Source organism: Triticum aestivum, chromosome 3A (genome assembly GCF_018294505.1).
Source record: "Triticum aestivum cultivar Chinese Spring chromosome 3A, IWGSC CS RefSeq v2.1, whole genome shotgun sequence".
NCBI classification, from domain to species: domain Eukaryota; kingdom Viridiplantae; phylum Streptophyta; class Magnoliopsida; order Poales; family Poaceae; genus Triticum; species Triticum aestivum.
In genome coordinates this window covers 216,501,106-216,526,010 of record NC_057800.1, presented here as the reverse complement: position 1 = coordinate 216,526,010, position 24,905 = coordinate 216,501,106, and the positions used below count along the sequence as shown (strand labels likewise).

At 46.8% G+C, this 24,905-nt stretch overlaps 1 protein-coding gene and 1 long non-coding RNA gene across 6 annotated transcripts in view; one reads left to right on the top strand and one right to left on the bottom strand.

The window, feature by feature from the left end:
• Positions 1-11,820, bottom strand: part of LOC123061011 (probable serine/threonine-protein kinase PBL7) — a 16,249-nt gene extending 4,429 nt beyond the window's left edge. Inside the window, exons 1-4 of one of the 5 annotated variants that reach the window (XM_044483901.1) lie at positions 11,052-11,820; positions 5,587-5,771; positions 5,246-5,435; positions 4,040-4,431 (exon numbers count right to left, since the gene is read on the bottom strand). In XM_044483901.1, coding sequence (XP_044339836.1) covers positions 4,040-4,431; positions 5,246-5,435; positions 5,587-5,771; positions 11,052-11,148 — 864 coding nt within the window. In that variant the 5' untranslated portion in view covers positions 11,149-11,820. Of the gene's footprint in view, positions 1-4,039; positions 4,432-5,245; positions 5,436-5,586; positions 5,781-6,380 lie in introns of all 5 variants that reach the window. The other 4 variants (XM_044483900.1, XM_044483902.1, XM_044483899.1 and 1 more) reach the window with 4 other exon arrangements.
• LOC123061013 (uncharacterized) lies at positions 11,766-12,866 on the top strand. The gene is made up of 2 exons (XR_006428429.1): positions 11,766-12,021; positions 12,321-12,866. It is a non-coding gene; the product is annotated as an uncharacterized lncRNA (long non-coding RNA).
• The last annotated feature ends 12,039 nt before the right edge of the window (positions 12,867-24,905 follow it).

The following is a 24,905-nucleotide window of genomic DNA, read 5'->3' as shown; positions in this document are numbered from 1 at the left end:
GATCATGAGCTGGAACGTATGTGGACTGAACTCGCCGGCGAAGAGAGAAGCGGTTAGATAAGTAGTTGCTGCCCACCGGGCTGCCATTCTGTCCATGCAAGAGACCAAGATAGACGTTTGGTCGCCAGCCCTCGTCCGCGAAATTGGTGGCCAAACGCTGCAGGGCTGCGCCGTCATGCCTGCAATCGGCACCCGCGGGCATTGCCATCCTGTGGAACAAAGAACTCGTAGATGTCGTCACCCACGCTGTCGGCCAATTTGCAGTCACGATCAGGGTCACCGTAGCTAGATGCCACACATCCTTCTGGCTAACCACGGTCTACGGACCGAACGACGACGCGAGCAAAGAGGCTTTTCTCGCTGAGATCTCGAGCACGGCCCCGCCCATGTCTGAACCTTGGATTATTTGCAGTGATTTCAACCAAATCTACGAGGCAAGGGAGAAGAACAACCTCAACCTCAATAGGAGGCTAATGGACCGTTTCAGGACGGCTATTGATAGAGCGGGTCTTCGTCAGCTCAAATGCAGCAACCGCAAGTACATCTGGAGCAACGAGCGCGACAACCCAATCCTAGTGGGCATCGATAAATTCTTCTGCAACGTGCCATGGGAAACCCTTTTTCCCCTGACCATGCTCATGGCCGCCTCCACTGCCTGCTCCGACCATTGCCCGCTGGTGCTGTCCGATGCGGCGGGGCCCCGCCGGCGCAGGTGCTTCAAGTTCGAGTCCTTCTGGCCGCGCTTCCCGTGCTTTGCGGACACGGTGACCGCGGCCTGGGCACGGCCGGTGGCTGCCTCCTGCGCATTCACCCGCCTCCACGTCAAGCTTGCCCGTACGGCCAAAGACCTACGCATTTGGAGCCAGGGCCTCTTCGGTGATGCAAGGCCGCAATTCCATATGGCCTGCGAGGTCATCTTGCGCCTCGACGAGGGCCAGGAACGGCGCCAACTTTCGCCGGCCGAACGCGACCTGCGCAGGAGCCTCAAGCTCAGATTGCTGGGGCTGGCAGCGATCGAGAGATGCAGGAAGAGGCAGGCCTCCAGGCTCACCTGGCTGCGCTCCGGCGACGCCCCAACAAAGTTCTTCATGGCAAAAATCTGCTCGCGGAAGAGAAACAACTTCATACACTCTCTGAAGGTCTACGATACAGTAGCTACGGCACACAGCGACAAGGAAGCAGCAATTCACAACCATTTTGACAGCATCCTTGGGGCTACACAGCAGCGATCGTCTACGATAAACTGGGGACAACTTCACATGCCCACAATCCAAGGTGGTGGGCTGGATAACCCTTTTTCTGAAGAAGAGGTGTGGGCGGCGATTCAGGCATCTCCGGCAGAGAAGTCCCCCGGGCCGGACGGCTTCAACGGCACATTCTTCCGATCGTTCTGGCAGATAATCAAAGAAGATGTCATGCAGGCCTTCAACCAATTCTACAACCTGGCGAGTAGCAATTTTGGGTTGCTAAATTCAGCAATCGTAGCCCTAATCCCCAAGAAAGACGGCGCGAACGGCATCAACGATTACCGGCCGATTAGCCTGATACACTCCATCGCCAAGCTAGTCTCCAAAGTGCTCTCGATCAGGCTCGCCCCGATCGTCCAACGCATCATATCGCCGGCCCAGACAGCTTTTCTGAAAACAAGATGCCTACATGACAGTTTCGTCTACGTCCAAAATTGTGTTAAAGCTCTGCACCGGAAAAAGACGTCGGCTGTTCTTCTTAAGTTAGACATCTCCAGGGCCTTCGATAATGTTTCGTGGGAATATCTGCTCGAGCTCTTGGTGAACCTAGGTTTTAGTGCGAGATGGCGGGACTGGATCACCATGCTGCTCGCCACCTCATCGTCGGCCTTCCTCAATGGCGTCCCCGGCCAAACCATCATGCATCGGCGTGGCCTACGGCAGGGCGACCCCCTGTCACCGCTTCTGTTCATCCTTGCGATCGATCCCATCCATCGCCTTCTTAAAGCAGCTGAAGAAGAGCTCCACATTACGCTGATGCCAGGCAGGGAGATCAAGTTTAGGGTTAGCTTATATGCGAACGACGCCATCATCTTTGCAAACCCCAGTAGAGAAGAGATCGACTACCTCATGGATATGCTTGAGAGCTTCGGCGACGCTACGGGCCTGAAGATAAACAACGCCAAGTCCACGGCAACTCCGACTTGCTGCCACGACATCGACCTCAGCACGGTGCTTCAATCTTTTGGGGGACCGATTGCGCAATTCCCGATCAGATACCTGGGGCTTCCACTCACAACTGGCCGGCTTAGGCTAGTACATCTTCAGTTCATCTTGGATAGAATGCGGGCTAGATTAGCGGGCTGGAAAGGGAAAATGCTCTCCATGGCCGGGCGCAGGGTCCTCGTCAGATGCGTCCTCACCGCCATGCCAACGTTTGCCCTCACAGCCCTCAAAATCCCAGTGAAGCTGCTGAAAGAAATAGACAAATGCAGACGTCGCTTCCTTTGGGGCCACGATCAAGAGCTCGTCGGCGGCAGTTGCAAAGTGGATTGGGCGCGGGTCTGCTCCCCGATCGAGCACGGTGGCCTTGGCATCCTCGACCTGTACAAGTTCAGCTGTGCTCTCCGCCTTCGCTGGCTCTGGCACGCCTGGAAAAGCCCAGAGCGCCCATGGGCAGGAACAGAGCTGCCATGCGATGCCTCCGATCACGCCCTTTTTAGTGTGCCCATTGGCAATGGCAAGATGGCTAGCTTCTGGCACTCGGCTTGGATCGATGCGTCTCCGCTGAAGCTCCTCCACCCCAACCTCTTCAAACACTCCAGAAGAAAGAACAGATCGGTGGCGCAGGCCCTACTCGAAGACCGCTGGGTTTCTGACCTGGCGCACGGCGACACTGGTTCTATAGCACAAGAGGTGCTCAATTTGCACCGTCGGCTGCAATCGTACCACCTTCAGGAAGCCAGCCAAGACCAGATCGCTTGGAAGATTGAAGCATCCGGACAATACACTGCACATTCAGCCTACCGCGCCCAGTTCCAGGGTTCTGTGCAGACTCAGTTCCGCGAGCTGATCTGGACCACCCGAGCGCCTGCAAAGCTGAAGATCTTCGCCTGGCTGCTCCACCAGAACCGGCTCTGGTGCAATGATAGGTTGCAGCGGCGAGGATGGCCGAACAGCTACTTCTGTCCGTTATGCCTCCGCAACCTGGAAAGCTCCGAGCACTTGTTCTAGCTTTGCCCCCTCGCGACGGCAACCTGGAATGCCATTGCTACATGGAAGTGCTGCCGCGCACTAGGCCAGGAATCCTGGATCGGCAACATAACCTCGCTGGACAAGTTCAGAGCTATGTCAGATGCAACGCCGCCATCTCACAGGAAAGCGATCAAGTCTCTTGCATTGCTTGCCCTATGGCAGATCTGGCAAGAGAGGAATCGCTGTATTTTTTGGGCAAAAGAGGCCAAGGTGGAAGACATCCTCAACGAGATCAGGAGAGGGCTAAGCCTCTGGCAACAAGCCGGCATCAAGTCAATTCAGAGCCCCTTCGGGGACCCGCCGGGAGAGTAGGCTAGCGGCCTGTGCCTGCTGGCACTTTTTGTTTTTCTCTGACCTTCTTCTTACTTAGTCTCCTTGATCTTCGGATCTCCACCTTTATCGCTTTGTCATCTGCTCCCTGCTTATGTTCAATGAAACACCAGCCTTCGCTGGTCCTTCAAAAAAAAAAGATGTATACAACTAGGCAGATAGTTAGCAACAGACTAATACTAGTTCCCGGAAAAGACCACACTCCATACCCATAAAAAGTTGTACAGTTTTCCAGTATCAAACGAATGCACTGTTATTATATTCATCAGTTCAACCGCCACATTCCACATAACCGTTTTTTTTTCCAGTATCAAACGCATGCACTGTTATTATAAGGAACGTAATCAGAGTGAAATAACAATGCATGCCTATTAAGCTTTATATAGCCTTTTCATACGTCTCTAGACATGTATCCATTTTTGTTTTTTTTATTATAAAATCATGATTATTGGACCAGTTAGCTGCACCGTGAGATTGTCAAAACCTACCCATGAGACCAAGTCCTGTTCCTCACGAGGCCGATTGCTATCGAGTGCCCTTCGTCCTGTAATTAGCTCGAGGAACACCACACCAAAACTATAGATGTCAGACTTAACCGTTAGCTGTCCAGTCGCGGCGTACTCAGGAGCACAATAGCCATAAGTCCCCATGACACGGGTTGTCACATGAGTCTTATCACCCACAGGACCAAGTTTAGCAAGTCCAAAGTCGGACAACTTCGCATGATACCCTTCAGAAAGAAGAATGTTTGATGGCTTAATATCTCGGTAAATAACTGGTGGATTTGCCTTATCATGTAGGTATTCCAAACCAGCAGCTGCGCCAGCAGCTATCTTCATCCGTGTTGTCCAATCTAGAGGTTCTTTATTGGGTGGAAGGTCTGTTTAAAGCATCACAGTAATTTATTAATGGGGGTATCCAGTAAACAACAGCATAACAGTACAGAGCACATTCATGTGTAACTCTAATAAATGAAAGTAATAAAATGGTAAATTATCACAGAAAATATCTTAAGGTTTCAAGGTCAGTGACATGTCAAGGAGCATGTTAGTTCTTCACTTCTTACTGACGCATGTGATATAATAATACTAGAAAGGAACACGAAGTTAGATAAAAGATCCACTGTTTAAGAAAAATTATCTATTCAACAAAGTGATTATGATTAAAATCTGAGTTTTCTCAAGGGTGACCAATCCATCACTGAAATATTACCCCCTCGATGGATTCTTGTTTAGGGTAATCCCATCACTAGATTATTAGATAGCTAGGCTCATTATTTGATAGGTCATCAGAGCATCCCATTCTAGCTTAAGCTTTTGGTCAAATATAGCAAGCAATGGAAACAGGAACAACCTAGATCAGATTTAATTGGGACCTACTGAACAAAGAATATGATGCCAAAAATACCCTCCCCCCCCACAAACGTAAAGAAATAAATACTTAATTAAATCAACTGACAAGAACTGATAGTTAGCTAATAGCATTTCTCACAAGTTAGAACAACTTTTCACCATGTTCAAAGCACCCAGATATGCTAAGTATCACAAACTAAAATGTGCCGACATTGAAAAAAATAAAGATCCTACAATCTACATATATGCTCTCATTACTAGAAATTAACAAACGTTTTCTGAATTCTGATGATTGTATCCTGATAATAGTATAAGTCCGCACATTTTCCAACATAAACTAACCGTGTAGATGGTCTTCTAGTGATCCCAATGGCATATATTCATAAACAAGCAAGCGTTGATCACCGTCAACACAGTACCCTATCAAATTGACAAGGTTAGGGTGATGCAAGAGGTTGAGCATGAGAACCTCCACAAGGAATTCTCGGTTCCCCTGAAGCCCATTTAGATCAAGTTGTTTGACTGCAACAACCTGCCATACAGCAAATGCTGAAACAATATTATCATACAATACGAAAATATGAGCAAGATTATTATAGTTTCCACATCTCCAATAACTGATATTCAATGAGAATTATATTACTGTTGGTGAGAAGTATGCTTTATAACTACCAAATACAAACCTGACCATCATTCAGATATGCTTTATACACACAACCAAATCCTCCTCGCCCCAACTGAAAATCCTTGCTGAAGTTTTTGGTAGCATCAACAAGCTCACGCAAAGTGAAGATCGTCGCCTCATTATGTGTGCCATTTCTCTGGATTCCTTCCATATGTGCGGATTCAGTCTTCAGTGGGGCACTTTCTGATGACTCTGAAGAAATCCACTATTAATGAGCAATTCAAAAGAAACAAATACACATCCACATTTAAATAAACTAATGCTCCTGAAAAAGAAAGGACGCTGGGACAAACAGAAAAACAAGAATAGCACACAAGTTTTTTTTTGCGGGAAGTATTTCATTGTGCCTTTTCAATTTTCTTGTCATGGTCTTCGATCATCTACTGTTCATCTTGTTCATAATTTTGGTTTCCACTTTACTAATCGTGTTTCAATTTCTGTTTCCTTGATAAAGCTGTGCAGCTACTCATGAACAAACTTCTTTCTCTCACAAACAAAAATTCTACGTAACTGCTGCTAGAGCCTAGAGGAACTGCAACACCACAAGAAAGTAAAGGTGGACTAGCCACTGGAAATTTCTGATGGCTGAGTATAACACATCGTCACAAAAATACCCTCCAGCTGGGAACCATCCCCAACAGAGAACTTGTTGGGACCATGAGCTGAAGAGAGTCGATTATTTTTCCTTCCGCGAGAACAAGATACAGACCGACCAACACCAAGAAACGAACATTTCTAGCCTGGTTAGTAGGTAAAGCACGGAGGGATTACTAGGGCAGGAGGCATCATCACCTGAGGCGACTCCATGGTCGATTCCGCCGGAGTCCTCGTCGTCATCGTGCTGCTCCTTCACCACCCGCTCCTCCTCCTCGGGGCACCGGAATAGGCACGACAAGAAGCCCATCTCATAATCCGGCCTCGGCAGCCCCAACAATAGGGCTGAAATCAAGAAATTTGGCAAATCCCCAACCCGGATTTCCTCAGGACAGCACGGATTTCCTCAGCAGACGGGAAAATTAGGCAATTGCTTTCTTTCTCAGAGGGAATTGATCAATCGTTTAGGTCGGGCAGAAGAGGAGAAAGAAGAAAACGGGAGAACGGATAAAATGGATGAAGGCGCAAAAGTCTCCTCCCACAAACGAAACGAATAGAAAATTGAAGGCGCAAAAACGGAGCAGTGAGTGACGCAAGTCATCAAATCCAAGGATTTAATTTGGACGCAAGTTGCATTCGTGCCCCTTCGGGAACAGTCTATTTCTCTTTTGCCCCACTAGTACGTGTCTAAGAGGCCGCGTCTGCTATTGGTAAGGGTATCTCCAACACTCGCCCGCATAGATCTGGATCGTGGAAGCAATCCAATTTAAGCCCGTATCAGTCTGTAGGATAATTCGAACGTGTTTTTTCCCATAAATTGAAGACGGAGGAGGGTTGCAGGAGTCCGGACAGCAGTTACATAGGACTCCGACACCACGGCCCACCCAATCCCCCTTCCGATCCCATTTTCTTTGACTACGTCCCTTCTCTCCTTACTTTGCATCTGCACCGTTCACCTCCGCCACCGTCAATGTACATCTTCGCCCGCCACATAGGCATCGCGGGAAGTCCGCAACCAGCATCTACGTGTCCGCTCGTCTTTATGACGGCGCTGTCCACCCTAGAGCCGTTTGTATCCAGGTACACTCCGCCCCCTGTCCACGCCCGCCATGACAGACACCACGCTCAACAAGTGTTCGGTTAAAGGCCATTGAGCTTATTTTTGAACGGTATGTCGTTTTTAGAGTATGAATAATGACGAGCTATTCACCCATGAAGGATGAGTTGTAGTGTGATGCGTGGTTGGCCGTATTCACGGATTTCGTAGGCAGGAGAGGGGGGACATTTTGGTAGCAAGTACATGAATCGTTTCACGCACGAAAGCACAATGCGCCTTACGACATGTACATCATTTAACAACACAATGTGAGATCGTTACTGTATCACTAGTATGTTATCCAGACCAATGTCACCAAGTTTTGTCAAGTAGTTCGTCAGCTGGAGGCAAGGTGGCCATTGCACGCGGCAGAGGAGGAGATGATAAGTTTTGCTTCATCTTGCTCAACTTGTTTAAATAATTCATTCACTCAATGTTGGTCTACACATATGTAGCCCGCACACACAGTCGTGATGTATCACAGGACAGAGGGATGGTGATTTACGTACACAGATTGTTGGATGAAACTAAAGGAGGATTATGTGCGGGACGATATGATCCGTTGATGAAAAACTTGTTGGAGAACCAGTTAATCTAGTTGAATTAGAGACATCGTTGTACTAGATTTAAGTTGCATGTTATGTCCTATCTGAACTTTGATGAATATCGTCAGGTTTGCATGATTTTTGTCTGATTAATTAAAATACGGGTTTAAATGTATGCGGACAACGTTGGATGGTGGCCTTCCGTATCCGTGTCCGCGGACTGACAACCCTGTCCGTGGACAGATGCGGGAGGAAGTTACGGGTTGCTGTTGGAGATGCCCTAAGCTGCCTGAATTTGCAACTTGTGTCAATATATTTTCGAAGAGCACAACCTCGAGGTGGAGGCGGGGGCGGTGCGCTAAGCGACGACAAAACCACGCCAGGGACAACACAGCAACGACGTCATTGGTAGAGGGAAGGAGGGTTTCAAGGTTGACTGGTTCAAGTGTGGTTCTGAAAGAAATGCTCATAAAAGCTTAAAAAGATAGCGTGGTTTGAGGAGTGGTCACATACAACGATGTACGGACATATGTAGTGGCTTGGAGTAGGCAGGGCAGCGAGGATTGCACGACGACAAGCGGCGTTAGAGGGTGGTGGGAGGAAGGGGACAACTAGCAAAAGGAAGAAGGCGCCTTTTTTAAAGTCAAATTTATTTGAAAGCAACTTGCAAAAAGGTTGTCCCTTTCGTCTTAAAAGGAAAAAAGAACCCTTTAAGAATGTCGTATATGTACTTTTTAATATGGTTGATCGCCTACTGTTTGAGGTAGCCTGTTTGCCAGTTTGGTGGTGTTCTAGGTACAGTTTAGCTAAGCCAGCTTGTGTGTTGTCAACATATTCTAATCCTTAGGATTGTTTCCAGCGTGAATTTTTTCCACTCCAGTCTCATTTGAAGAATCCTATATTTTTCATGCGCACATTGAAACACTTATACTAATCCTGCAATATTGAAAATGGCATGCCACTCTATTCCTCTGTTTTTTCTATTCTTACGCTTTACAAATTCTGCAATTCACAAAAAGAGGCCCTTACCATGTTTTAGTTTAGTGATAAGTCATGTACTATGAACTTTTGTTTGTTTTCTTATAAACGAGACTATTTCTTCCCTTTGACGATGATTATTGTTTCATTGAGAAGCAATACTTGAAAATACACATTTCTCTGAACTAGTAAATGTGTACGAATGCAATGCACCTCGATATTAGACCTATGTTTTTAAGGCGTCGCCTAAGCGTCGCCTAGTCGTCGCCTAAGCGTCAAGGCGCCCCAGGATGGCAAGGCGTCTACCCCGCCTTAGACAGACATGAAGTGTACGGCTGTGGCTGCGCTAGTTCTGGCTGCTCCTGGGGCTTGGAGATGACGGTCCCGCTGTCTCCCGGCACCATGAAGAGGAGGGAGGACTGGGGGCTCTTGGGGCTTGCTGCTGTGAGGGAGAAGGGTGGGGCCATGAAGAGGAGGCAGGAAGGACCAGAAGGGTATGGCTTCGTGGCGGCTGTGGTGGGAAAGAAGGGAAGGAGATAGTGGAATTAGGTCACGGGGGTGTATATGGCCACTAGATGGGCTTTTGGGCCACTGGGAGGTGCATAAGTAGTGGCCCATCTCTCAGCCATTGCTCTTTTTCTAGTATTAATATGTGCAGACCTATTGATGACTCTTTTCCTGCAATGTTTAAGGCGTCGCCTTGCCTCGCCTTACCGCCTCGCCTTGGCGCTTAGGCGTCAGAGCGGCCCTCCTCCGCCTTATGACGCTTTACAGCCTTAAAAACATAGTATTAGACAAATATTAATTTAGCTCATATTAATTACAAATAGATATCATTGTAGTAGGATATTATTTGCGTGTTAATTATGTGATTAGCAATGGCATCAAATATTTGATATGTAATTAATTGCATGCTAAATATATTGAGCGCTTACCATTGAAGCAATTTAAGTCGTTAGATTGACCCGATTTAATAACCGAGATTAGCTGGATTTGTCCGTTTTAAGTCTCTTCATACGAGTGTGACTAGTTCTCATCTAGATGAAAATTAACTAAATCTCGTATAACTCATAAAACATTTAATTTACGTGAATATTTGTGTGATATTTTAATTAATTAAACGGTGTAAGAATTTGATGAGACTTTGTTAATTATCATCTGATGAAAATTAGTACTGCGTCTTTATATTCATATATAGATATAGATATCAGCCCAAACGTTGTTCAATGTTCTTTTTTTTGCGGGGAAAACGTTGTTCAATGTTCTTTAGATCGAAGAAACCATTAGCGAGGCAACTGTTGGGTGCACACTGCACAAGTACGAAACTTCCAGCGCCGTCATTGTCATCTTTTGGCACCACAGCACCTCACGTCACGTTGCTCTTTCACACGGTCAAGAAAAAGCGATCTGGCTAGAGGTGTGGTCGGCATGGCCCCGCGCATGGGTTGAAAAGTCAAAGAACCGTCTAATTAGGCTGAAGGATTTTTTTTTGAGGAATTAGGCAGAAGGATTGAGAAATCTAATTAATCTTTTTTCAGAGATAATTTAATTCTTTCAAAAAAAACTTCCAATCTTTTCATCAACTGTTAAGATAGTACAAAGAACTCTAGAAGTAAATTTTACAACCAGGTCTGTAGACCACCTAGCGGCGGCTACAACACTGAAGCGAGCTAAGGCCGTCACCATCATCGCCCCTCCCTCGTCGAAGTCGAGTACACATTCCATCTTTAAGAAGTCGCCGCCGCTCATCTTCCAGAGCATGGCACGAACCCTAACAAAACTCAGAAAAGTATCTAAAAACGAAACCCTCCGCCGGTAAGGGTCGGGATCCATCGCGTCTCCATGGTCCAAAGATCATATAAAACAAGGCGGACTCGTGGCGGCACCGACGAGAGGCAAGGAACCCTAGATGAGTTCGCACAGGGCACAACGGGACAGGTTTCTGGGGATAATCTAATTAATCTGTGCTACCTTCGTTTTTATTTACTCCAATTGTGACCTAAGTCAAATTTTATAAATAATTATCAAAATTAATCTAAACTTTCACAATAACAAATATATATAAAATGAACACATATTGTGGATGTTAATAAAATTTTATATAAATTTGGTCAAAGTTTAAAATCTTGACTCGAAACAAAGCTAATATGCAAAATAAATAAAATAGAGAAGTTATTAGTAGCGGTCAATAAGTAATTTAAGTCATCTATAACCGGAAAGCGACGGCAGACAAGAGAAGTGGAAATCAACCATGCATCCTGACTGTTGTGGTTGAACGCAGTGGGCACGCGCGGGTAGAAAACGAGGTGCCAATGTTTTTCCTTTTCTTGAAAATTAGCCGATGCATCTCATAACCAAAAAAAGATAGCTCAAATGTTAGAAAAGGATAGCTATGTTGAAATCACCAGTTAAGAGATACCTCTTGCGAAGGAGAGACCCCCTCCCCCTCCTGCGTCGTCCTCCTGCGAGGACTCGGGGGCGACTAGGTTTTCCCCTTCCCACCGCCACCCTCCAAGCGCCCCCCCCTCGCAACCGCCGGCTGGCTTGCGGCGGCGGCGAGGCCTCTCCGCCTCCTTCCCTCCCCTTCCAGCTCCTCTCCCGATGCTTCCTCCCTGGCAGGAGGTCGTCTTCCGGCCAAGTTCTACGCGCCTCTTCTCCGAGTGGTAAGGTCTGGCCTACCTCGTGGGCGTCGTCCCCGGCGGCGTGGCTGGTCGCCGGCCATCGTAGAGCAGCGGGCTGGCGGTCCCCGCGCTTGCTCCGTCGGCCGCCGCCGCGCATGTGGATCTGACCAGGGGGTCAGTTCTCGGCTGCGTGCCATGGACCAGCCCACGGCTTTGGGTGGCGCCCCTCGCGGCCTGATCCGTGGATCCTTGGCCGTGGCTGCCCCCTCCTCTCGGTCTGGTACATGAACTTTGGGGTCATGTGGATCTGAGTTGTATGGATTTCGTCTTCGTGCTGGTGGTGGTTGGCAATGGTGGGACTATACGCTGTGGAAGAGCGTTAGTGCGACAGCGAGGGTGGCTGGCAACGCATCGACGGCTCGTCTCTCTGATATAGGCGGGCAAGGTTGGCCTCCTGGATGCCAGAGCGGGGCTCCGGATGGTGGGCTTGGCGGTGCTTTCGCGACGGGTGACGTCGGGTTGGTGCTGGTGTGCTATCTTGGCCGTGTGGACGGTGAGGCAGCCCACGTGGGCGGCATGCAGGGCCGACTTCGGACAAGGTATCATCCTTCTTGGTTCTTGTCGTGGTCCTCCTCACTACTCGTGTGCTCATCTCTTCGCCGTCCCCAATGGGGTGCGCTTGAGGTGTGGTTTGTGGTTGTTGGGTGGATGGTGGCCAATACCTAGCGAAAGCTCAGCCTGATTACATTGGTGCTGGTGACGGCGATGCCTTATGGCGTCGTTCCCCTCTCTGGAGGCGTCATTATAGGTTGCCCCTCCCCTGTGCTTGGGGTGAAAACCCATGGTCCTTTGTCGGATTGGGCGGTGTTGACACTTTTGCTCTGTTCCCTTCATGAAGGCTCCGTCTTTTGAGCAAGACCCTTTCTGTTGGTGGTCGTGGTGTGGGGATGGACGACAACTTTCTCTCTTCGTGTTGACAGTCCCGTCGCCTAGACGGTGGCGCTCTTTAGGCATGCATGTTTCGACTATGGGGTGGTGCTCGGAGCCCGCATTGCTGGACCTCGGCGACAATTCTCATTCAAGCTCGAGGGAGGTGAGCGCAGCCATCGCCCGGTTGCGGTGCCCTTTTGCTGGAGAGAGTGGAAGCAAGGGGCTCCTCCAGGCGATGGAGCTAGATGGCGTTTAGATGTTGGCGATGGCATGGCCCCATGTCGGCATGTCCCCTTCAAGTGGTGGCTTCGTTCTCGGCTCCGGTTGCTTGATCACGAAGCTGAACTCAGAAGACCCCAAGCGGTTCTCCTCTTCCATTCAATGTTGGCTTGTAGTTTTCTAGGGTGTGTGACTGGTCCCCCACACCTTGTATCATGTCGTGGGTTTTCTTTTCTTTGTTGTGTGCGTTGTATTGTTCTTGGTTGATATAAGGGCTTCATTAATTTAAAGATAAGCGGTAGTCTTTTCTCGAAAAAAAAAGATACCACTTGTGGGGTCACCAGTGTCTTCCGCGAGCGACAAGTGCTACAACGTCACACGTCGAGGACGATCTCCGTCGCGCTCCGTGTTTGCCAAGTGGTAGAAGAAGAGAGGGCGGCGTTGATTTCCCTTCCCTCCCACCTTTTTCCCTTTCCGATTTGGATATGCTCCATCTCATGGAGCACACTTGTATTTTGTCATTATTACAGTGTCAACTCAAGACATCAGGATTAAGGATACCCTAAAACACTCTGAATCCTTGCGAAAAAAATCACACAAGACACAAGGATTTTCATACGGGTTCAGGTCGCCAATGATAGCATAAAACCCTACGTCTATTCTTCATTGATATGAAAATGAGGGATTACACGTGTAGTTGTACTACAAGAGTGGTGCTCGGGGTATGTGTGCCGCGGTGGTCGGGGTACTAGCCTATGTTCCCGAGCACTCCTATTTCTCCTCCTCTAAACTGGATGAACCACTTCTTTGTGTTGCTTGGGATGGGTGAAGTGGGAGTTACTAGTGAGCTTGTTTTTGCGTGTCTCAAAACGCCCACAGTCCCCCTTATATAGGCCTGGGGCACCAAAATAATTGGTTTAGTACGCGTAAACGGATACAAGTAGAAGTAGGCGTCCGCCCTGTGTATGACAATTTGTCTTCGGTCTTCGCAAGTGATAAAATTGACACTGCAGCGCGTCAGACACTTCAGTGCTCCTCGTAGATGCTTTGGGTCCAACCTGCTATCGTCCTTCTTGATGTGTCAAGATGCACCGATTCCCTTGTCAAAATGTCGTCTAGGCTTTGTCACCCTCACCTAACTAATAATGCCTGCACCTTATCGGCCCGAGGCACTCATATGTCTCCAATGTATCTACACTTTTGTATTGTTAAATGCTATTATATTATCATTTTTATATGCTTTTTATATTATTATTTTGGACTAATTTATTAATTTAGTGCGTGTTTTAGTTCTTGTTTTTTTGCTTGCTTTTGGTCTCACAGAAAATCCACATGTAGGAAGGTCCAAATATGATGATAATTTTTGAAGATAATTTCTGGACAATGAAGGACCTAGAAGCTTTGGGAGAAATTGAGGGAACCCATGAGCCAGTCACACGGACACGTGGCATGGTCTGGGGGCGCTTCCTGCCCGTGTGGGCCCTTGAGCCTCCGTTTGACCTAATTCTTCCGCCTATAAATAAAGATATTTCCCTAAACCCTCATAAGCGATCACGAATGAATTGTATCTCCGCCGCAAGGCTCTGTTCCGAAGTGATCCCATCCGAAGCTCTGTTCCAATGTTCTGCCAGATGGAGAAGTCACCATGGGAGGCCTCTTGATCAACTTTGTTGCCTCCATGTTGATGTGTGAGCAGTTCCTTTAGGACCTACGGGTCCATAGATGTAGCTAGATTCTTTTATCTCTCCTTTTGATCTTCAATACAATGATCTCCTCTGAGATCAATCCGATGTAATTCTTGTGGTGTGTTTGTTAGGATCCGATGATTTATGGATGGGACATTTACATTTGTGCCCCTAACACGAACCCACTGCTCAGATTTGCCCCTAATTTCGAAGCATGCTCAATTTTGCCCCTCTGCTGTTAGTTGCACTTATAGAAATACCCTTCCGTGCCCTTGCTGTCCGGTCAAAGGGCTTTTGACCGTTTTCAGGACATTTGCTGGACATTTCTACCCCTATCTTAATGAGCCACTTACATGCGGGACCCACTCTAAAAAATAAAAGAAAAACCCTCTCTCTTACCTCTCTATCTCACTTGCACGTGGACCCCAATGAAAATAATTAAAATAAAAAATTTTGTTTGTCTTTCTCTCTCTAAACCCTCCTCTCTCTCCCTAAGATGGACATGGCCTACGTGGCTCGGTCAGTGGCCATCGCCCGCGAGGGGGGTGCGCCTGCAGGGGGCATCAAAATGGAGACACCGAGGACATGGCCTCCGTTGGTGAAGGGCGCGCGTGCAAATGGCAGCGGATGGCGATGCCATGGACGTGAAGGCGACGGCAGTGGCGGTATTCAAGGAGCAGCGTACCAAGCATGAGAGAGACTAGGGAGAGAGGGAGAAGTAGGGGATGATCATCTGGAACATGTTCGCGTGGTTGAGCCCGTCGAGAAGAGACTACGACGATGTCTGCATCATTGAAGGTGGCCGACAGAGCACCAGTTCGAGGCAGGAACGCTCGATGTCATGGAGATCGAGGGGTGAGCGCTAGCGTCTTCTATAGATATCAGCTAGCCTAGGGAGTCGGGGACGATGGCTAGGTGCTTTGTCTGAGGAGATCGCATTATGGCGGAGCTCCACTGAAGCTAACGAGGATGAACGTGATGACAACAATTGAGGCCATTCGGGTTTGATTCATTTTGTGGGCTGGCGAATTTGACCGAGTAGAATCTCCCAGACATGTTATCGGGCCTCAAGGAGGTCTTCGGCCGCGCAAACAACAATGTCGGCTGCGGAAGGTGCACCCTGGATGCCTGTGACGCCCCCGATTTGGCCGTACACTAATCATACACGTAAATGTGTACGACCAAGATCAGGGACTCACGGGAAGATATCACAACACAACTCTAGACACAAACTGAAATAATAGAAGCTTTATATTACAAGCCAGGGGCCTCGAGGGCTCGAATACATAAGCTCAAAAACACAAGAGTCAGCAGAAGCAATAATATCTGAGTATAGACATAAGTTAAACAAGTTTGCCTTAAGAAGGCTATCACAAAAGTAGCAACGATCGAAAAGGCAAGGCCTCCTGCCTGGGACCTCCTAACTACTCCTCGAAGTCGAACTCCACATAGAATCATCCTCGGGATCCTATGGCTCCTGAACTCCATCATCTGGTCGCCACAACCGGGTATAGAAAGGGGAAAAAGGGGGAACAAAGCAACCGTGAGTACTCATCCAAAGTACTCGCAAGCAAGGAACTGCACTACATATGCATTGGTATCAATGAAAGAGGTAGTATATGTGGACTGAACTGCGGAATGCCAGAATAGGGGGGGGATAGCTAGTCCTATCGAAGACTACACATTTTGGCAGCCTCCATCTTGAAGCAGTAGAATAGAGTAGATGGTAAGTTAACCAAGTATCATCGCATAGCATAATCCTACCCGGCGATTCTCCCCTCGTCGCCATGTGAGAGAGCGATCACTGGGTTGTATCTGGCATTTGAAAGGGTGTATTTTATTAAGTAACTAGTTCTAGTTGTCATAACACTACAAAAAATACACTTTCGTGATGATACGTGTTTGTCACAGTAGGTCGCGTTTTTTGTCATGCATGTACATCCATGACGATTTTACGACAGAATCAAGATAGTCATATCTGTGCTATCGTAGAAGTGTTCCATGACATTACCAAAATTATCATCACAAAAGTGTCCACTTCCATGACGATAAATCGCGCGTCACAGAAGTGCTTTCGTCAAGGGTGACTGACATGTGGCATCCACCGTAACGGAACGCCATTAAGCTATTGGGTCCGGTTTTGGATCCGATAACCCACTAACAGCCCCGACCAATGGCGATTTTCCACGTGTAAAATCAGCATTGGCTGGAGGAAACACGTGTCGGCTCACCGTTGGGACATATGTCATCCACTCATTGGACCAAAGGCGCCTATGATACGAAGACATGTGGCACGACCGAACAGAGGCCCATTCCTGTGAAAAGGCCGGCCCGTTTGACTTGGTCAAAAGGTGGCGGGCCGACCCACAGAAAGCCTGTTAACGACCTATTCGCATATAGCCCATTTACAACCCGCTAACCCAGGGCCCGTTACGACCTATCCGAATTAGGCCCAGTAGCGCCATCTAGGCCATCCAATATGATTTCAGCCCATTTTAAGTTCTAGCCCATGTATGGCCCATGACGTCTTTCGGCCCATATGAGGCCCTTTGCAACTCTTGGCCCATTAACAGCCCGTGGTGAAACTGGCCCATAATGAACAGTGTATCACTTTATACCCATTAACAGCCCATTAATCCATTGGGCCATTTGCAGCCCATGTTATCTTTCGGCCTTCTCAGGGCCCATTTATTCTTGGGCTCATTTCCAGCATTCGGTTACTTACGGCCCGTTACTGCCATTTTCTGCTTGTGGGCCAAATTCAACCCGTGGTTACAGTCGGCCCGTTTGTGGCCCGTTAATACGTTGGGCCGTTTTCATAGCGTCATCAAATACGGCCTATTAACGACGACCCGTTATGGTCGACCCATGAATGGACGACTCCAACTCTAGCCCATCTACGACCAAAATGCGGTCTGTTTTTGGCCCATGTTTGGCCAATCGATCATACGGCCCGTATAAGGCCCATTGATGATACGGCCCGTAGAAGGCCCATTGTTTCTATGGCCCGTAGGAGGCCCGGTGTCACTACAATAAATATGTAGCCCATGAACTGTTAAAGGCGGGAAACTACTATAGGTTTAGACCTGCTAATGGACCAAGATGATTGTAGGCCCATGTTTTGGCCCATATGAGTAATGGGCCGGCCTGAAGACCGACAACATTGAGATCCACTGAACCTTCCGGCCTAAATTATAGCATACCAACCAAAGAATAAACCTAGACTATACAATAAAGAAATTACGACATATTACATCCATTGGGAATCAAAGTTCGCTACCGGTGATAATAAAGCGCAACATGACCGTGGATTACATACATTGGGCATCAAAGGTCGCCACCAGTGCATATAAACGCGCCGACAAAAGAATATACAAAACCGAGAGCACTTCAGAAGGCAATAGACCTGGCAAGGTCGGGCCCCGCAAGCAGCCGAACAAACTGATGAGACCTCAGTTGTGTCAACGATAGATGCTTCATCGCTAGCTGTATGTCGCCATAGTGTGCAAGGCAGTCCCCTGACATCTTCATTACATCTTTGGCTTCAAGTCGGAGCTGAAGCAAGCCTTTCCGCTTTAAGTTGAGACTGAAGAAGTTGAACTGATGGAGGCAGTGACCGCACAGAGGTTGTCTCACACCTGCTGGTGAGTAGCTTCAACTCATTGTCTTCATCAAGACATGACCTTGGGGTCATCTCGCTGCCCTCAAGATGGTTTGGCTCACTATATTTCCTAAAGTTCTGCCTGGCATAAGAGATACGACTCTGAAAGAGAAACAAGGAGACACGTAACAGGTTTCACAATTATATAAGCAAATAAATGGATTTGTTCTGCATAAGGAACATGTTTTTACAACTACAATTTAAAACTAGTAGTTGTTGCAAACATCCAATCAGATGTAAACAGCAGTGGAGGAAATGATGCCTATCCAAATCCATACTAGAACAAAGTTTGAAGGCTTGAGAAGGATGAACTTACATTACATGTTAACACGGGCTGGACAAAGCCCTTCTCCATGTTGATGGAAGGATAATTCAATAAATTCCCCAAAGAAAATTCTTTATAAGCGTTGCCATTATTCTACATTTTGCAAAGAGTAAATATAGATCAAATAATATTGGAAAAAATAGAGGATAATGAAGCTCAGGTGCAGACTGATTATACGTCTCCGTCGTATCTACTTTTCCAAACACTTTTGCCCTTGTTTTGGACTCTAACTTGTATGATTTGAATGGAACTAACCCGGACTGACGCTGTATTCAGCAGAATCGCCATGGTGTTGTTTTATGTGCAGAAAACAAATATTCTTGGAATGACCTGAAACTCCACGGAACATCTTAGAAAAAACAATAAAAAATCCTCGCCAAAGATGAAGACCAGGGGCCCACACCCTTCTCACGAGGGTGGGGGGCGCCCCCCCTAGGGCACGCCCCCCTACCTCATGGGCCCCCTGGAAACCCTCTGACGCCAACTCCAACTCTATATATTTGCTTTCGAAGAGAAAAAAATCAGAGAGAAGAAATCATCGCGTTTTACGATACGGAGCCGCCGCCAAGCCCTAAAACCTCTCGGGAGGGCTGATCTGGAGTCCGTTCGGGGCTCCGAAGAGGGGGATTCGTCGCCGTCGTCATCATCAACCATCCTCCACCACCAATTTCATGATGCTCACCGCCGTGCGTGAGTAATTCCATCGTAGGCTTGCTGGACGATGATGGGTTGGATGAGATTTATCATGTAATCGAGTTAGTTTTGTTAGGGTTTGATCCCTAGTATCCATTATGTTCTGAGATTGATGTTGCTATGACTTTGCTATGCTTAATGCTTGTCACTAGGGCCCGAGTGCCATGATTTCAGATCTGAACCTATTATGTTTTCATGAATATATGTGAGTTCTTGATCCTATCTTGCAAGTCTATAGTCACCTACTATGTGTTATGATCCGGCAATCCCGAAGTGACAATAATCGGGACCACTCCCGGTGATGACCATAGTTTGAGGATGTAAGTGCATCTAATGCCACCCCTAGTTGGTTTTGGAGTATTGACGACAAACCTAGTTGAGGGACTAATGTGTTTGTGAGAATTGCAGGATAACACAGGTAGAAGTCCCTCACTGATTCGGTTTTACTACCAGAGATGACCCCTAAAAATGTATGAAGACATTGAAGCCAAAGGTGGTATATGAAGTTATTCACATTGAAGACTATGACAAAAGAAGACACATTATGAAGCCTATGGAGCTCGAAGACTTAGATCTTTCGTATTTCTTTTTCTTTTGTGTTGAGTCATAGGAACCACCGTACTGTTAATGGGGTCCAGGAGAACCAGTCAGAATGACTGAAGTGATGCCTAAACCAAAAACCTATGTCTTCGAGTGAAGACAATGAGAGCGAATCTTGTCCAGAGCCGGACAAGTCAGCTTTGCTTGTAGCCCAAGTAAAGTTGCCATGAGAGTTTGAAATCTGACCGTTGAGACACGTGTCAGTTCCTTAGTGACCCAGGGTCATTTCGGACAAATCAGGTTGGGTTGCCAAGTGGCTATAAATAGCCCACCCCCTACAACCATAAACGGTTGGCTGCTCAGATTTCAGTGCACGGCTTTTGTCGTTTTAGAGCAACCCACCTCGAAGCCTTTGAGAGAAAATTCCTAGCGAGGAGAAAAGCCCTAACCACCCAGAGCCATAGAACATTGGGCATCACTTAAGTCTTCTTGCCTGTGTGATCTGAAGACTTATTACACTTGAGGACTGTGCATCCCCAGACGGTTAGGCGTCGCGTTCAGAGCATCCAAGAGACATTGTGGATTGCCAGTGAATGAAGTCTGTGAAGGTTTGGGAGTCTACCTTGAAGACTTACCAGAGTGATTGGGCGAGGACTATGTGACCTTAGCTCAAGGAGAATACGGTGAGGACTTGGTGTCCTGAGCTGCGTGTTCAGGACTGGGTGTCCGGGACTGTGTGTCCTAAGGTTTAAATACCTAGCCGCTCCAACCAGACGTACAGTTGTCACAACAACTGGAACTGGTCCAACACATCATTGTCTTCAACGAGTCACTGGTTTCATCTTCACCTCCTTTTACTTACTGATCACTCGTTGTGAAGTCATTGCTTGTCTGTTCTATCTTTTGTCTTCACAACGTGAGTGTATGATCTGTTTGGCTTCATAGTATCTTCCTACCTGATCCTTATTACACTACAGCTATTTGTCACTTTGCTTTCACTCTGTTGACACTTGACCATGGCTTGCCTAGTGTAGTCTAACTTCCGCTGCATAGTAATAGGTATATCTCTACTGTCTGTCTTCATAACTTCCACGTTTTGAAGACTTTCATAAAAATCGCCTATTCACCCCCCCTCTAGTCGATATAACGCACTTTCAATTGGTATCAGAGCAAGGTGCTCCCTTGTTCTGTGTGATTCGGTTTAACCACCTGGAGTTTTAGCTATGTCGACTGCTGGGATAATCAAAGTCTCCGCTGCGTGCCCCGTCTTCGATGGAACTGAATATCCCTACTGGAAGAATAAGATGCGCATGCATCTTGAAGCCATTGACGTCGACCTATGGTATGTCGTCGAGAACGGCGTTCCCAAGGCTGGAGAAGGTGTCACTGCTGCTGATGTCAAGAAGTTCACTCAACTGGACTGTACTGCCAAGAATATCATCTGCGGTCATCTGACCAAAGGACAGTATGGCCGTGTGAGTGCCTTGAAGACATCCAAGCTGGCCTGGGACTGGCTCTCCAAGGTCAATGAAGGCATCTCAACCCAGAGAGATCAAAGAATCAGTGTCCTTCGCAATCTCTTCAACCGCTTCAAGCGAAATGACAATGAGAATGTCCAGCACACATTTGACAGACTCACTGACATCACAAATGAGCTTCAAGCCCTCGGCGCTACTGAGATCACCAAACATGAAGTCGTTAAGACGCTGCTGAGATCACTTGATAGTTCGTTTGACATCCTAGCCCTGATGATCAAGAACGTCCTGATTTCAAGACACTCGATCCATCTGACATACTTGAGAGGCTCAACACACATGAGTTTCAGCTTTCTGAGAAAAGAGATATCTACGGTCCAAACTATGGGCGAACTCGTGCCTTGAAGGCAAAAGCTGTTTCCTCATCTGAAGAAGAATCTGACAGCAGTTCTGATGATCCTGAAGACATTGGAAGGGAACTTGCAATGCTGGTGAAGAAGTTCCAAAAATTCACCAAGAAGAAAGGCTTCAGAAAGTCTTCACGATCAAGCTCAAGGAATGATGAAGCTTCTGCTCATGACTACAAGAAGAAAACATGCCACAAGTGCAAGAAAACTGGACACTTCATCTCTGAGTGTCCACAGTGGGACAATGAGAACAGAAGGAAGAATAAGAGCAAGGAATATGATTCTGACGACAAGAAGAAGAAATACTCAAAGTCTTCTTCCAAGTCTTCCTCAAAGTCTTCATCACACAAGAAGAGCTCATCTGGCAAGGCACGTGCGTTTGTTGGCAAGGAAATGGATTCAGAGGAGGAGTCCGCTTCTGAGGAGGCAGAGGTGGAGTCTGAGGAGGAGTCTGATTCTGGCATTGCGAGTCTGGCTACAGCATACGTCGCCAAGTCCATCTTCAACACTGAAGACAATGACTTCATCACCGACACTGATGCAAATGACAAGAACGACTCCACTCCTACCTACTGCTTCATGGCACGCGGTGCCAAGGTAAACACACGCACTACTCGCTATCAAACATCTAGTGACGATGACTCTGACTGTGATTCAAAACTCAGCTACAAAACACTTGCTAAAATTGCAACTGAACAACAGAAAGCTATGGAACATATTCAAAAACTGTTAGACAGAAGCGATGATCTATTGGGTGCTGAAATGACTCGATCTGAATCCTTAATTGAAGACATAAAAAATCTTCATGTTAAGTATCAAGAACTTGAAGATCGTCTTGATACTCTCTCAACAACTCATGAAAAGCTTTCCTATGATTATCTTCAAAGGAAGCAAGAACTTGAGAAATTGAGGGCGGCTCATGAAGATCTTCAAAAGGAAAACGAGTCACTTCGCGCCGAACAGATCAGTTCCGCTCAGGAAGGATTTGAACCACCATGTCTTAAATGCATTGAGCGTGATAATGCCACTTCTGTTGCTGAATGTTCCACTGCTACTGCTGTTGCAATATCTTCAACTGTTGATGTGGTAACTAACCCCTCTGCTGAGGATACCACTGCTATTGCTGATGAGAATGCTAGGTTGAAGACATTGCTTGAAACAGGGATGTACAAAAGTCTTAAAGGACATCAGACATTATGTGATGTCCTCAAGAAGCAGATTCTGAACCGAAACCCTAGGAAAGAGGGTGTTGGGTTCGTAAGGAAAATAAATGCAGATGGCTCTTACTGGAAACCTGAGAAGTACCCCAAAACCACATGGGTTGCTGCAAAGGAACCTTCAGCAGATCCATCCAATTTATCTGGCTTCACTTGTGCTAACCCCATTACCATTGATGAATCCTTTGATGCAAACTATAAACTGTTTAAGAATCAGAATGGTGAAGTGTTTGCCAGGTACATTGGTACTAACTGCAGGAATGGACCGCCTATGAAGAAGATTTGGGTTTCGAAAAAGTGTCTGGAAAATCTTCCTGTGAATGTCTTCATGACACCTCACTTGAAGAAGACAAACCTCAGACCAAAGGCTTCATACGGTTCAAAGGCTTCATACAAACAGAGGACTCACCTGAGTCACACTAATGCAAATGTTTTGCAGGGAAACCATACTCAGGCATATGAATATGAGAGCGGTTCATCAAACCGTCATGTTCATATGACCAAAAATTATTCTGCTTATTCTTATGAGTACTATTGTCCACCTGCAAGACTGTTTGCTAAGGCTTCAAAGCCAAAATTTTCAGATGCTGCACTTAGACTTATTGCTTCTAAGCCACCCTTGAAGATGTGGGTGGTTAAGAAGGCTTAACTCTCTTTTGCAGGAAAAGGTCTCTAGCAGAAAACCAAAATCTTCTGACGCTATTGCTGGGGACCTTAAAAATATTGTAGGGCGCAAGATAAAATGCCCGAATGGCATCATTATGTACTTCGTTCTTGAATCGCATGCTACTCTCCCTATTAGTCCTAATCTGGATCTAAGTTTTCATAACCCACTGGTTCGTCAAATGTTTTTGCTTCACAATTCTTTTCGTGAAGCCTATCCCCCTAACTGCACTGTAGGGTACGACACCAGCGTCTTCAAAGTCTTCAGAATGGATTATTGACAGTGGGTGTACAAATCACATGACTGGCAAAAGAAGCCTTCTTATGGAGTCAACCTTACGTCCATCTGACAAGAGCCACATCACATTTGCTGACACTGGTAAAAGTAAGGTATTGGGTCTAGGTAGAGTTGCAATCTCAAAGGATCAACACATGGATAAAGTCATGCTTGTTGAATCCCTTGGTTTCAACTTAATGTCTGTCTCAATGCTTTGCGATTTGAACATGGTCGTAATATTTGGAAAATATCGTTGCCTGGTACTAATGGAATCTGACAAGTCTCTAGTGTTTGAAGGGTATCGGAAAGATGATTTGTATGTGGTAGATTTCTCAGCAGGGCCACAACTTGCAGTATGTCTTCTTGCAAAAGCTTCAGAATGCTGGCTTTGGCATCGGAGGCTTGGGCATGCTGGCATGAGGAACCTCCACACCCTTGCGAAGAAGAAGCATGTCATAGGCATCGAGGGCGTCAAGTTCAAGAAAGATCACTTATGCGGTGCCTGTGAAGCAGGGAAGATGACGAGGGCAAAACATCCCTCGAAGACAATCATGACCACTACTCAACCCTTCGAACTGCTCCACATGGATCTTTTCGGTCCCACTCACTACTCAACCTTTACTACTACTGCTTGCCTCTATGGCTTCGTCATTGTTGATGATTACTCTAGATATACTTGGGTACACATAATCCTTTACAAGACCGAAGTGCAGGATGTCTTCAGACGCTTCGCCAATCGTGCTATGAACAATTTTGGCGCCAAGATAAAGCACATCAGAAGTGACAATGGCACTGAATTCAAGAACACTGGCCTTGATACATATCTTGATACCTTGGGCATCTCACATGAATTCTCAGCTCCGTACACGCCACAGCAGAATGGCGTCGTCGAACGCAAGAATAGAACACTCATTGAGATGGCCAGAACGATGCTAGATGAATACAAGACTCCAAGAAAATTCTGGACTAAAGCCATTGACACTACATGCCATACAATCAATCGTGTTTATCTGCACAAGCTTCTGAACAAGACATCTTATGAACTCCTAACTGGCAAGAAGCCAAATGTCAGTTACTTCAGAGTATTTGGCGCAAAGTGCTGGATCAAAGACCCACACCACACCTCAAAGTTTGCACCAAAAGCACATGAGGGTTTTATGCTTGGATATGGAAAGGATTCGCACTCCTACAGAGTCTTCAATCTCTTTCATTACAAAGTGGTTGAAACAGTGGATGTGCGGTTCGATGAGACAAATGGTTCACAAAGAGAGCAACTGCTAAATGTGCTAGATGAAATTCCAGCTAGTGAATCAATCAAGCTAATGGGAACTGGAGAGATTATACCTTCAGAAGCTCATCCTGAAGAAGAACTTATCATCTCAGCACCTGAT